Genomic DNA, 12,151 nt, shown 5'->3' on the forward strand with positions numbered 1-12,151 from the left:
CAACCTCATATGCCCAGCAATGCTGTCAGCCTCACACCCACATCCCACTGCTATGGCATGGCAAGCTCATCAACCAAGCTGCTGGACCTTCTGCATCCCTCACCCCAACCGTACGGTTATGAGTTCCTCTTTTCAGACACTCAAGAACTACCAGTCGGAGCAGCCCCAGGGGCAGCGGGTGTAGCAGCACAGCCTTTGACGAAGGGGCCCTGTCACTTAACCTGACACTGACGGCTCCCCCGCACCCTCCAGCTCAGACGCTGCCACTGCCCGTACATTGGAGACTGGTATAGAGTCGAGGCCAGCGCATGATGAGCCACTCGGGCATCAGCTGCCACAGCCAGGGGCAGCCTGAAAGGATAGTTCATGTTTGAAGGCCGAGGCCTCAGGAGATTTCCGTTAGGGGGCCCTGATGAGCACTTTGATGGAGACGGCATGCAAGAAAGGGCGACAGGAATGCCCGCCCCGGGAAGCTATGCGAATCGGCAGGCCAAACCACACAGCCCGTCTGCAATTACCAAAGAGCATGGAGGAGTCCAGTACCCAACTTAGCACAGGGCATGGTGCAGAACCAGCCCCCTGTGTAACGTCTGTTCTATATCAGCTACGGTGAGGGACCACTGGTCCAGCAGTCCCCCTCCAGTTTTCTCCCACTCCTGAAGGTTATGTGTGGCCATAGCCTGGGGAGGGGGAAACAGAAAACGACAGTGTTTGACAGTCCAACACATGTAGCCCAAGGGGTGGGTGGCTGGTGGCCTCAACAGCCAGGATACCAGGCCATGGCAGTCAATGTGGGTACCGCCATGTGGTGCAGGGTGGGAGTTCAGCCGCCCTCCTGGTTTGGGGAGGTGGGGGGTGGGATTACGGGTGTGTGGGACGGGGGTTAGTCCGGGGCATGGTGTTGTCTCCTCACTTTGGCTGCCCTGAGGAGGTTGTGCAGTTTCTTCCTGCACTACTGGCTGGTCCGGTCGGTATTGCTGGTGGTGCTGACCGCCTCTGGCACCTGCAACCAGGCACGGTGAATGGCAGCAGTAGGCAGCCTCCTTCCCAGGCCAGCGTACAGTCACCCACCTCTCCCCCACAGCGTCTCGGAGGGTCTCCAGCTCGGCATCCGTAAATCATGGTGCTGCTCTCCCCAATGCCATCTTGTTGACTGGGATGGTGTGTGTGCGGAGTGAAGTGTATATATGCAGCTGCAGCTTGTCAGCCGCCTGCGTGTCATAGAATCATAGAATTTACAGTGCAGGAGACCATTCAGCTCATCGAGTCTGCACCGGTCCTTGGAATCAATCGCAAATCCGGCACTGTGTCTCATTGTAATCGATTGTGTTCCACGTGGTGCCGGTGCTAGCCCCTCCACAGTCACTGAATCAGTCCAGGTGCAGCACCAGTTTTGCTGTCACGGACGTTCACGAATCCTGCGCCGGCGATATCACTTAGGGCTGGATTCTCCATTACCCGTCGCCGATATCGTAATCGACGATCAGGCGCAGAATGGGCTCCGACGCCCAAATCGGCGCTTCTGAATTGGTGTCATCGCACGAGCGCTGCGCGCCGCTGCAACGGCCTTGGGGCATCATCGGAATGCCCTCCCGCGATGGCCCAAGTTCCCGACGGCGCGGGACACGTGTGATCTCAGCGGTCGGGAACACAGGGTGCCGGCTGCGGACTGTCCAGCACCACTACACTCGGCCGGGATCCGTGCCACTGGCCGGGCGGGGCTTCAGGAAGGTCTGGGGAGACTCGTGGGGGGTGGCCAAGGGGAGGCCAGTTAATGGCCTGTTGGGTCACGGATGGCTGGTCTGGTATCCGCATGGCCTTCTCCTCTGGGACATACAATCCTCCCTACTTCTTAACCTCCTCCAGCCCCTGCAACACTCCCTATCTCTGTAACCTCCTCCAGCCCCTGCAACACTCCCTATCTCTGTAACCTCCCCCAGCCTCTCCAACCCTCCCTGTCTCTGTAACCTCCTCCAGCCCCTACAAACCTCCCCATCTCTGTAATCTGCTCCAGCCTTACAACCCTCCCTATCTCCGTAACCTCCTCCAGCCCCTACAACTCTCACTATCGCTGTAACCTCCAGCCCCTACAACCCTCCCTAACTCTGTAACCTCCTCAAGGCCCTTTGATCTCTCTATCTCTATAAGACCATAAGACATAGGAGTAGAATTAGGCCACTCGGCCCATTGAGTCTGCTCCACCATCAATCATGGCTGATATGTTTCTCATCCCCATTCTCCTGCCTTCTCCCTATAACTCCTGATCCCCTTAATCAAGAACCTATCTATCTCTGTCTTAAAGACATAGAACATAGAAAAATACAGCACAGAACAGGCCCTTCAGCCCATGATGTTGTGCCGAACCTTTGTCCTAGATTAATCATAGATTATCATTGAATTTACAGTGCAGAAGGAGGCCATTCGGCCCATTGAGTCTGCACCGGCTCTTGGAAAGAGCACCCTACCCAAAGTCAACACCTCCACCCAACACTAAAGTCAATTTTGGACACGAAGGGCAATTTATCATGGCCAATCCACCTAGCCTGCACATCTTTGGACTGTGGGAGGAAACCGGAGCACCCGGAGGAAACTCACGCAGACACGGGGAGGATGTGCAGACTCCACACACAGTGACCCAAGCCGGAATCGAACCATGGGACCCTGGAGCTGTGAAGCAATTGTGCTATCCACAATGCTACCGTGCTGCCCTTAAGAACAAATAAATCTACACTATATCAGTGATTTGGCCTCCACAGCCTTATGCAAACATGAGATCCACAGATTCACCACCCTCTGGCTGAAGAAATTCCTCCTCATCTCAGTTGTAAAGGAGATGAGGCTGTGCCCGTGGGTTAGAGAACATAGAACATACAGTGCAAAAGGAGGCCATTCAGCCCATCGAGTCTGCACCGACCCACTTAAACCCTCACTTCCACCTTATCCCCTCACTTTCACCTTATCCCCTTAACCCAATAATCCTTCCGAACCTTTTTGGTCACTAAGGGCAATTTAACATGGCCAAGCCACCGAACCTGCTCGTCTTTGGACTGTGGGAGGAAACCGGAGCACCCAGAGAAGACTCATGCAGACACGGGGAGAACGTGCAGACTCCTCACAGACAGTGACCCAGCAGGGGTCTCTCCCTATCTCTGTAACCACCTCCAGCCCCTGGAACCCTCCCTATTTCTGTAACCACCACCAACCCCTTAACCCTATCTATTTCTGTAACCTCCTCCAGCCCCTCCAACCTTCATTAGTTCTGTAACATCCTCCAGCCCCTTCAATCCTTCCTGTCTTGGTAACATCCTCCTGCCCCTTCAACCTTCCCGATCTCTGAACCTCCTCCAGCCCCTACAACCTCCCCACCTGTGTAACCTCCTCCCGCCCCTACAACCCTCCCTATCCCTGTAACCACCTCTAGCCCCTGGAACCCTCCCTATTTCTGTAACCTCCTCCAGCCCCTACAACCTGCCTTAGTTCTGTAACCTCCTCCAGCCGCTACAACTTTCCCTATCTCTGAAACTGCTCCAGCCCCTACAACACTCCCTATGTGTGCAAACTCCTCCAGGCCCTCCAACCTTCCTTTGTTCTGTAACCTCCTCCAGCCCTCCAACCCCCCTATCTCTGTAACCTCCTCCAGCATCTACAACCCTCTCTATCTCTGTAACCTCGTCCATCCCCTAAAACACTCCCTATCTCAGTGACCTCCTCCAACCCCGACAACCCTCCCTATCTGTGTAACTTCCTCTAGCCCCTACACCCCTCCCTATCGTGTAACCTCCTCCAGCACCTACAATCCTCCCTATCTCTGAAACTGCCTCCAACCCCTACAACCCTCCCTATCTGTGCAACCTCCTCCAGCCCCTCCAACCTTCCTCAGTTCTGTAACCTCCTCCAGCCCTACAATCCTCCCTATCTCTGTAACCTTCTCCAGCATCTACAATCCTCTCTATCTCTGTATCCTCCTCCAGCCCCTACAACCCTCCCTCTCTGTGTAACTTCCTCTAGTCCCTACAACCCTCCCTATCTGTGTAACCTCCTCCAGCCCCTCTAACCTTCCTTAGTTCTGTAACCTCCTGCAGTCCTACAATCCTTCCTACCTCTGTAACCACCCCCAACCCCTACAATCCTCCCTATCTCTGTAACCTCCTCCAGCATCTACAATCCTCTCTATCTCTGTAACCTCCTCTAGCCCCTCCCTATCTCTGTAACCTCCTCCAGCCCCTATAACCTGCCTTAGTTCTGTAACCTCCTCCAGCCGCTACAACCTTCCCTATCTCTGAAACTGCTCCAGCCCCTACAACCCTCCCTTTCTCTGTTATCTCCCCCAGCCCCTACAATCCTCCTTATCTCTGTATCCTCCTCCAGCCCCTACAACCCTCCCTATCTGTGTAACCTCCTCCAGCCCCTCTAACCTTCCTTAGTTCTGTAACCTCCTCCAGTCCCTACAACGCTCCCTATCTCTGTAACCTCCTCCAACCCCTACACCTCACCCTATCTCTGTAACCTCCTCCAGCCCCTCCAACCCTCCCTATCTGTGCAACTTCTTCCAGCCCCTCCAACCTTCCTTAGTTCTGTAACCTCCTCCAGCCCCTCCAACTCTCCCTATCTCTGTAACCTCCTCCAGTCCCTACCACACTCCCTATCTCTGTAATGCTGCCTGGCAGTATTCAGAACCCACCACAACAACTTCCAAAACTTCCCATCACTTTCCAGCAGGAATAGAAATCCTGAAAGGATTACCTCGTCTGATACTTGTGCACCCGGACCATTAAGTAAAGGCTGCTGCTGTGGGCTCCAGCCTGTGGCTTGGCACTTGTTGCAATGCAGAGTGAGGGTTTCGCATCCGCCTGCGTTTGCCCGAATGCACAGTTTGGCGCCATGCCAGTTGGTCGGCGAGTGTGACGAGTATCTCATGTGGGATTACCAAGTGCATTTACCGAGGGAGCAAATGGACAACTTTGTATGCTGCTCGTTCTCCGGCATGTCAAACGGTCCTATTTTTAACAGTTACACAAGGCCCATTGTTGAATTTCTGGCTCGAGGTGATAGGACTTACGAACGAGCATGTGAACAAGCTCAACATCAATCAGAGACCAGTGCTGAAACTGATCCTGGGTAATGGGCATGCTGGCACACTCAAACAACCAAACTTGTGTCTCTGTCTGAACAAAGAAGTCTCCACTTCAGTGGGAAAACTTTTCAACCCCAACTCCCATCACCTGGATCTCTGGCACAAACACTCCAAAGAAAATATGCAATGTTATCGAGGAGAGAAGGCACCATCCCACCAATAAGACACAGAACGGCTACACACAGGAGGCAGCCAAACATCTGCTTCATAAAACTCAGAAATAGTGTATAAACAATGGAGGAATTTGATGAACTCAGACTGACAGCAGATGATCTATGAACTTTTATCAAAAGTGGAATGAATTAAACCTTTTATCTTTATTCTGTAAATTAATGGAATCTGCATTTTACTATGTGTTGTAATTATTTGTATGCAGAAATGTTCATGTTGTGCAATCCTTTCCTTATTTTACACTGTATTTTTATTTTAGTGCTTGGCTGTAACTGTTATTAATTTTGATTTGTTGTAAAGCCATCTCAATTCATGCCACCACGGTGGTTTTTCAATAAACTAAGCATCTATTTATCTATAGGACATCAGTGAATCAGAATGTTCGGGAAACCTCTGGGGACGCCCTCAGCATGGGTCCTTCCCTTACCAGAATGCCACTCAGGAGGCAGCCAATGGCACTCAGATAGATGGAGTCATCATCACAAATTTTACCCCATCCCACCCTGTATATTACAACACACAAGGTATCCAGAATGTGTGTGATGGGTGAGATAGACCGATGGGGGAATGGAAATGGGGGAGGGTGGAAATGGATTATCATTGTTCACTCGTAACCCCATCCTGGCTAAGACAACACGCTCGAGGGATCAGAGTTGATGACATCATGGTCTCCAAGCACCGAGATTTGCTGAGGGAAAACTGATTACTTCAGAAACTAAAAGGGAAGAGGGTGAAAAAGAAGGTAATCCACATTTATGAGATTCTAGCACAAAATTTATTTCAAATTGGTACAGAGGTCACACTTAGCTGCAGAGCATGAAGAGAATTTATAACACCACGAGTGGGGAATACCCCACCTGCCCCCAGAGTGAGAAGCAGTACATTCAGACAGTTGAGAGAGAAATGGGAAAGGGAATCTCAAGAACATTACTTCATTTATTCAATGGAGAGGGGGAGTTAGACCTCCTCTTCTGTGTTATCCCACACAGAATTCAACCTTTCCCGCACTTGCTGGTCATAGTTTTGCAATGTGTCACTCAGGTCCTCAGCGTAAGGGACTAGGTTTTTCTGCAGTTCTTGGGCCTTCTGGACAATCTTGACCTGAAGCTCGGACACGAAGGGAATGAGCCCCTGACGGAACTGCTCAATGCCCTGGTTCACCTTCGACTGGATCTCCTCGGAATAAGGAGCTGTCTTCTCCCGGAAGGTCTCCATGCTGAGCTGAACCATCTCCTGGAGCTCCTCAACGCCAGCGGAGAGGTCACGGCGGATGGTCCCGGCGTTGAGGTCGACCTGTTCACTGAGAGTCTCCCGCAGGTTCTGGAGGCCCAGGTTGATCTTCTCGTTCAGCTGCTCGGCATATGGCGATATATTGTGGTTAACGTCCCGCAGGTTCTGCACAATCTGCTGCCTCATCATCTCAGCGTTGGTGTTCAGCTTGTCCACCAGGTCCTGGGCGAGAGGGTTCATCACATTGCTGAACTCAAGGGCGTAGAGGTTGGCTTTGTCCATGCTCTGCAAGATCCGGTCACTTGATTCAAGAGAAGTGGGCAAGAGCAATTAGTATATCAAAGGGTTCATTCATCAATTCATTAGTTAATTCATTCATTTGTTCCATTGTTTCATCAATTTATTTGTTAAATCGCTACCTAATGAATCAATTGGCAAGGAAATCATTTCTCAACGGATTAAAACAATTAGAAAGGCCCAACTAAAGATGACAGTGCAGCACTCCCTCAGTACTGACCCTCCGACAGTGCAGCGCTCCCTAAGTACTGAACCTCCGACAGCGCAGCGCTGCCTCAGTACTGAACCTCCGACAGTGCAGTGCTCCCTCAGTACTGACCCTCCGACAGTGCAGTGCTCCATAAGTACTGAACCTCTGACAGTGCAGCACTCCCTCAGTACTGACCCTCCGACAGTGCAGCACTCTCCTCAGTACTGACCCTCTGACAGTGCAGCGCTCCCTCAGTACTGACCCTCTGACAGTGCAGCGCTCCCTCAGTACTGACCATTTGACAATACAGCACTCCTTCAGTACTGACCCTCTGACAGTGCAGCGCTCCCTCAGTACTGACCATCTGACAATGCAGCACTCTCTCAGCACTGACCCACTGACAGTGCAGCGCTCCCTTAGTACTGATCCACTGACAGTGCAGCGCTCCCTCAATACTGACCCTCCGACAGCACAACACTTCTTCAGTACTGACCGTCCAACAGTGCGGCATTCCCTCAGTACTGACCCGCCTACGGTGCACCACATCCTCAGTGCTGACTCGACAACAGTGCAGTGCTCTCTCAGTACTGATCCTCTGACAGTGCATCGATCCTTCAGTGCTGACCTCTGGCACTGCAGCACTCCCTCAGTACTGACCCTGTGACACTGCAGCACTCCCTCAGTACTGGCCCTCTGACAGTGCAGCCCTCCCTCGATACCGACTCTCCAACAGTACACACTCCCTCAGCACTGACCCTCTGACAATGCAGCACTCCCTCAGTACTGATCCTCCAACTGTGTAGCACTCCCTTAGTACTGATTTGGTGAATTGGATTTATATGGGATACCAAGGAGACTAGAGAGATAGGTTTCGATTAGAGAGTTAGGGGATTAGCAGAATGGTCTTCGAAGGAAAATTAAGATATTAGAGGGATGACTTTCAATGAGGGAGTTAGTGAAGTAGGGGGATGGTCTTCGATGCAGAGTTAAAGGGTTAGAGGGCTGGCCTCGAATGGGAGAGTTAGGAGATTGGAGAGTTGATATTCAATGGTGTGTTCAGGGGATTAGAGGAACGGTCTTTGATGGGATAGTAAGGGGATTAGAGAGATGGTATTCGATGGCAGAGTTGGGGATTAGAAGGGTAGTTTTCAATGGGATGGTTAGGGATCTTGAGGGTGTATGTGGATGGTGGAGTTCGTGGATTAGAGTGGTGGATGTGGATGGGGCATTAGGGGATTAGAGGGGTGGTATTAATGGCAGTCAGGTGATTAGAGGGGTGATCTTCGATGGGAGAGTTAGGGGATTAAGGGGTGGTGTTCAATGGCAGAGTTAGGGGATTAGAGGGATGGTCTTTGATGGGGGAGTTAGGGCATTATGGGGCAATGTTCAATGGCAGATTTAAGGGATCAGAGGTAGATGTGGATGGGGTGAATGAGTCTTTCTACTTTCCATATTTTCACTTTTCAGTCTGTGATGGTAAACCTAGACGTACTTGATTTCCGCTCCCAGTTCTGACTGCTTGATGGTGTCAATTTTTTCCTGAGCGATATCAGTTGCTTGGCTGATATAGTCCCAAAATGCAGCTTTGGCTTCCTCAAACCTGGTGCGATGCTCCTGTTGCCATGGAAACGTGAAGGCCTGAGACCCTGGGGGGAATGGAAAGATCATTCAGAAGGAGATGGAGGCCGGATTAGCCATGAGAAGAACAATAAACAATTTGCATTTATATAGCGCCTTTGACATTGTAAAACACCTCGAGAAGTTTCACAGGTGCGATTATCAAACACATTCTGACCCTGAGCCAAGCAAGGAGGGTCATGTGACAAAAAGCTTGGTCAAAGAGCCATTTTTAAGGAGCATCTTAAAGTAGGGAGAGAGAGAGAGAGAGAAAGAGTTGGAGAGGTTAGGGAGGGAATTCCAGAGCTTAGGGCCTCAGTCTGTTGAAGGCATAGCCGCCAATGGTGGAGTGATGGGAATTGGAGAATGAGGGGTCAGAATATGTAGAAGCCGAGACACTGGAGGGTTGAAGGGACTGGAATAATAATAAAATTAATATCATAAACCACAACATTAAATACATTAGGGAGGCATATTTATGCAGAGAGTTAAAGCACTTGGCACACAAGGATGCCTTAACCTGCTACGGCAATTAGCTAGGCAGACAGCCAAGTTGTGCACAGGAGGATCCCACATACAGTTGTGAATAGCAGCAGTCACCAGCTGACCTGTTTGTGGTGCTTATTCATCCTGGAAAAATGTTGGTCACGACAGTAGCTCTGCTCTCATCCTAGACTCGAGAAAGTCACATGAGAGAAGAGATAGGTTGTGATGACTCAGATAAACAGAGGCAATTTGATCCAGTTTTGTCCGATTTGCCATTACTTATAGGTTGAGAGAGTAAAGTTGTTTATCAGCAACAGACACACAAGCCTGGCCACTATCAGATTACCCCGCTTTGTCCTGTTTAAAGTACCTGGCACCCGAAGATTGTCTTGCATTTTTATCACATCATTCGCAACCTCGGGGTACCGCACATGGCTTGAAGTGCTTCTGCCAAAGTGTGGTCACTGTGGTAATGGAGGAAACATCAGCAGCTAATTTGTACACAGCAGGATCCCACAAACACCCATGTGATAGTGGTCCAGATCATCTGTGTTTTGTTCAATGTTGGTTTAGGGATGAACATTGCTCGAAGGACACTAGGGAGAACACCACCCGCCCCAACCCCACTGACCCCTCTTCCCCCCATCCCTCCCCCTCCCCACGCCAACCCACTACTTCTTCCAGATAATGGCCTTGTCGTCTTTTGATTCCATCTGAGGGCGTTTGTCATCTCATCCAAATGAGGGCACTACTGATGGCACAGCACTCCCTCGGTGCTGGCACTGGGTGCACTGGCCTGGATCACGTGCTCAAGTGGCAGAGGGTAAGCGAAGAGCCTTCCGACCCGAGCAAGTCTAAGGGTGAGCATGGCTCAATTTATAATAAGAATAATAATGATAATCTTTATTGTCACAAGTAGGCTTACATTAACACTGCAATAAAGTTACTGTAAAAAGTCCCTGGTCACCACATTCCGGCACCTGTTCGTGTAAACAAAGGGAGAATTCACAATGTCCAATTCACCTAACAGCACGTCTTTCCGGACCGTGGGAGGAAACCGGAGCACCCGGAGGAAACCCACGCAGACACGGGGAGAACGTGCAAACTCCGCATAGACAGTGACCCAAGCCTCTAGCAGTTTGATTCAACTGATGACTTGCTCGGCCATTTCACAGAGCAATTTAAGAGTCAACATGATCGCTGTGGGCCAGGAGTCACATGTAGGCCTGACCTGGTAAGGATGACAGATTTCCCTCCCTGAAGGACATTAGTGAGCCAGAAGGGTTTTTACAATTGATGGCCATTATTAATGAGACCATGTTTTTAATTCTAAATTTAACTTCTAATTGTGCTTAAATGTCCCCGGCTGCCTTGATGGGATTTGAACTCACACTTCAAGAGCATTAATGTGGATCTCTGCATTGTTAGCACAGTAACATTACCACTTAGCTGCCATCCCCTCGCCAGAACAGGACCCCCAGTGATACTCACCAGTCAGGACTGTCAATGCCAAGACGATGCTGATCAGCTTCATGGTATTGGGGGCTTTGGGTTCAATTGCAAATCTAGAAAAGATCCAAAAATAGAAAGAGACATGAATATTTTTCACCTCAATATCCAAAGAAGCGGACTAGAATGCCTGATCACAGTCCAAAGCAAGCCACTTGGCATTAGAATTACCCTTATATCGGACAACACTGTCTCCATTGGAAATGGTTTTGGTTGAGAGAGAGAGAGGTCAGACTGGCATTGATATGGCATCCTCATGCAACAAGCCAATGAAGTCTAGCTTCATGTAGGAAGCCCAATTTGCACACAGCAAGCTTCCACAAGCAGCAATATAGATGGCTGGGTTACCTCTTCTTGGCCTTTAGGGGAGGGGTAAATGTTTGCCCCAAGACATCATGGAGAACATTCCGCCCCCACCCCACCACACCACCTCCACCCCACCACACCCACTGCTCTTGTGGACAGGAGTCACGGTTTCACATCTCATTAAAAGCTCCTACACCCTAAAATACTTCACTCGCTATGAAGGGCTTCGGGACATCGAGGGGGCAAGTAAGGTTGCCGAGAAATCTGGGACCTTTTTTTCTTGGACCTTTTACAAGTTGAGAGCAGCTCTGGCCAATGTGCCCTCCCAGCATTTCCACTGCCCAGCTCCCACTTCAATCAGTAATGTGTAAAAAACACCCGCAATTTTTCAGATTAACCTTCACCACTGGCGCAGCACAAGGCTAATGCATAACTAGCTCTATTGGGACAAGGCAGGACTCTCAAATCATTACGACTGATTGAATCACAAGAAACATAGCCTTCAATACAAGTCAAAACAGAATACTACATCATTGGCTCCGCTCAGAATCACAAGGTACTCTTCACATAACCACTCACCTCCTTAGATTAGCAGCTCTGAGGAAGGCTGGCAATCTGCTTTGGGTAAGCTATATATAGGCATCTCTCGTGGGTGATAAAGGTGTGCTGCTATTCCGTTGGAATCTTAAAGTCCAACCACTTAACTACTCTTTGACCTCAACTTCCAGCACCATTTATGACCCTCTCCCACTGCCTTGTTGTAACTCAAAGGCTGGGAACAAACTGTAAAATGATTGGTTTCGGGTAATTAGGGGACATTTATTCTTACAAAGAGACCACTGATTAAACACGTGTTGTAATATTTAGAGAGGTTTAGAATTAGCTTTGTACAATCACTGTTACTTTTCAGAAAGATGTTTAACAGTCTGGCAAGGTGGTGTGAGCATTGTTTTGTCAGTGACCAAAACCGTCTTTATACCAGTCAAAGGGGGAAACAGGGTGCTAGTCCCTATAAGGTTTGATGAATTCCCACAACATGAGGTTGCTTAGGTCCTTTCCCACTGGACGAGGGTGCACTGCTGATCGCAACCTGAAATTCTCAGCTGCAACTCTCAACGCCACACCCGGGGACAGCCTGGAGCAGGGCTCGAACCCGAGACCTTCTGACTCAGAGGCAGCAATGCTAACTACTGAGGTAAATGCTGGGTCCT

The 12,151-nt window shown here is 50.0% G+C and overlaps 1 protein-coding gene across 1 annotated transcript in view; it reads right to left on the reverse strand.

Moving 5' to 3' along the window:
• LOC140387085 (uncharacterized) overlaps positions 1-12,151 on the reverse strand; it is a 126,949-nt gene that overhangs the window by 78,427 nt on the left and 36,371 nt on the right. Inside the window, exons 2-4 of the mRNA XM_072470094.1 lie at positions 10,617-10,690; positions 8,515-8,668; positions 6,266-6,836 (exon numbers count right to left, since the gene is read on the reverse strand). Of these exons, the coding sequence (XP_072326195.1) occupies positions 6,266-6,836; positions 8,515-8,668; positions 10,617-10,690 (799 nt within the window). The remainder of the gene's footprint in view (positions 1-6,265; positions 6,837-8,514; positions 8,669-10,616; positions 10,691-12,151) is intronic.

Source organism: Scyliorhinus torazame, chromosome 12 (assembly GCF_047496885.1).
Source record: "Scyliorhinus torazame isolate Kashiwa2021f chromosome 12, sScyTor2.1, whole genome shotgun sequence".
Lineage (NCBI taxonomy): Eukaryota > Metazoa > Chordata > Chondrichthyes > Carcharhiniformes > Scyliorhinidae > Scyliorhinus > Scyliorhinus torazame.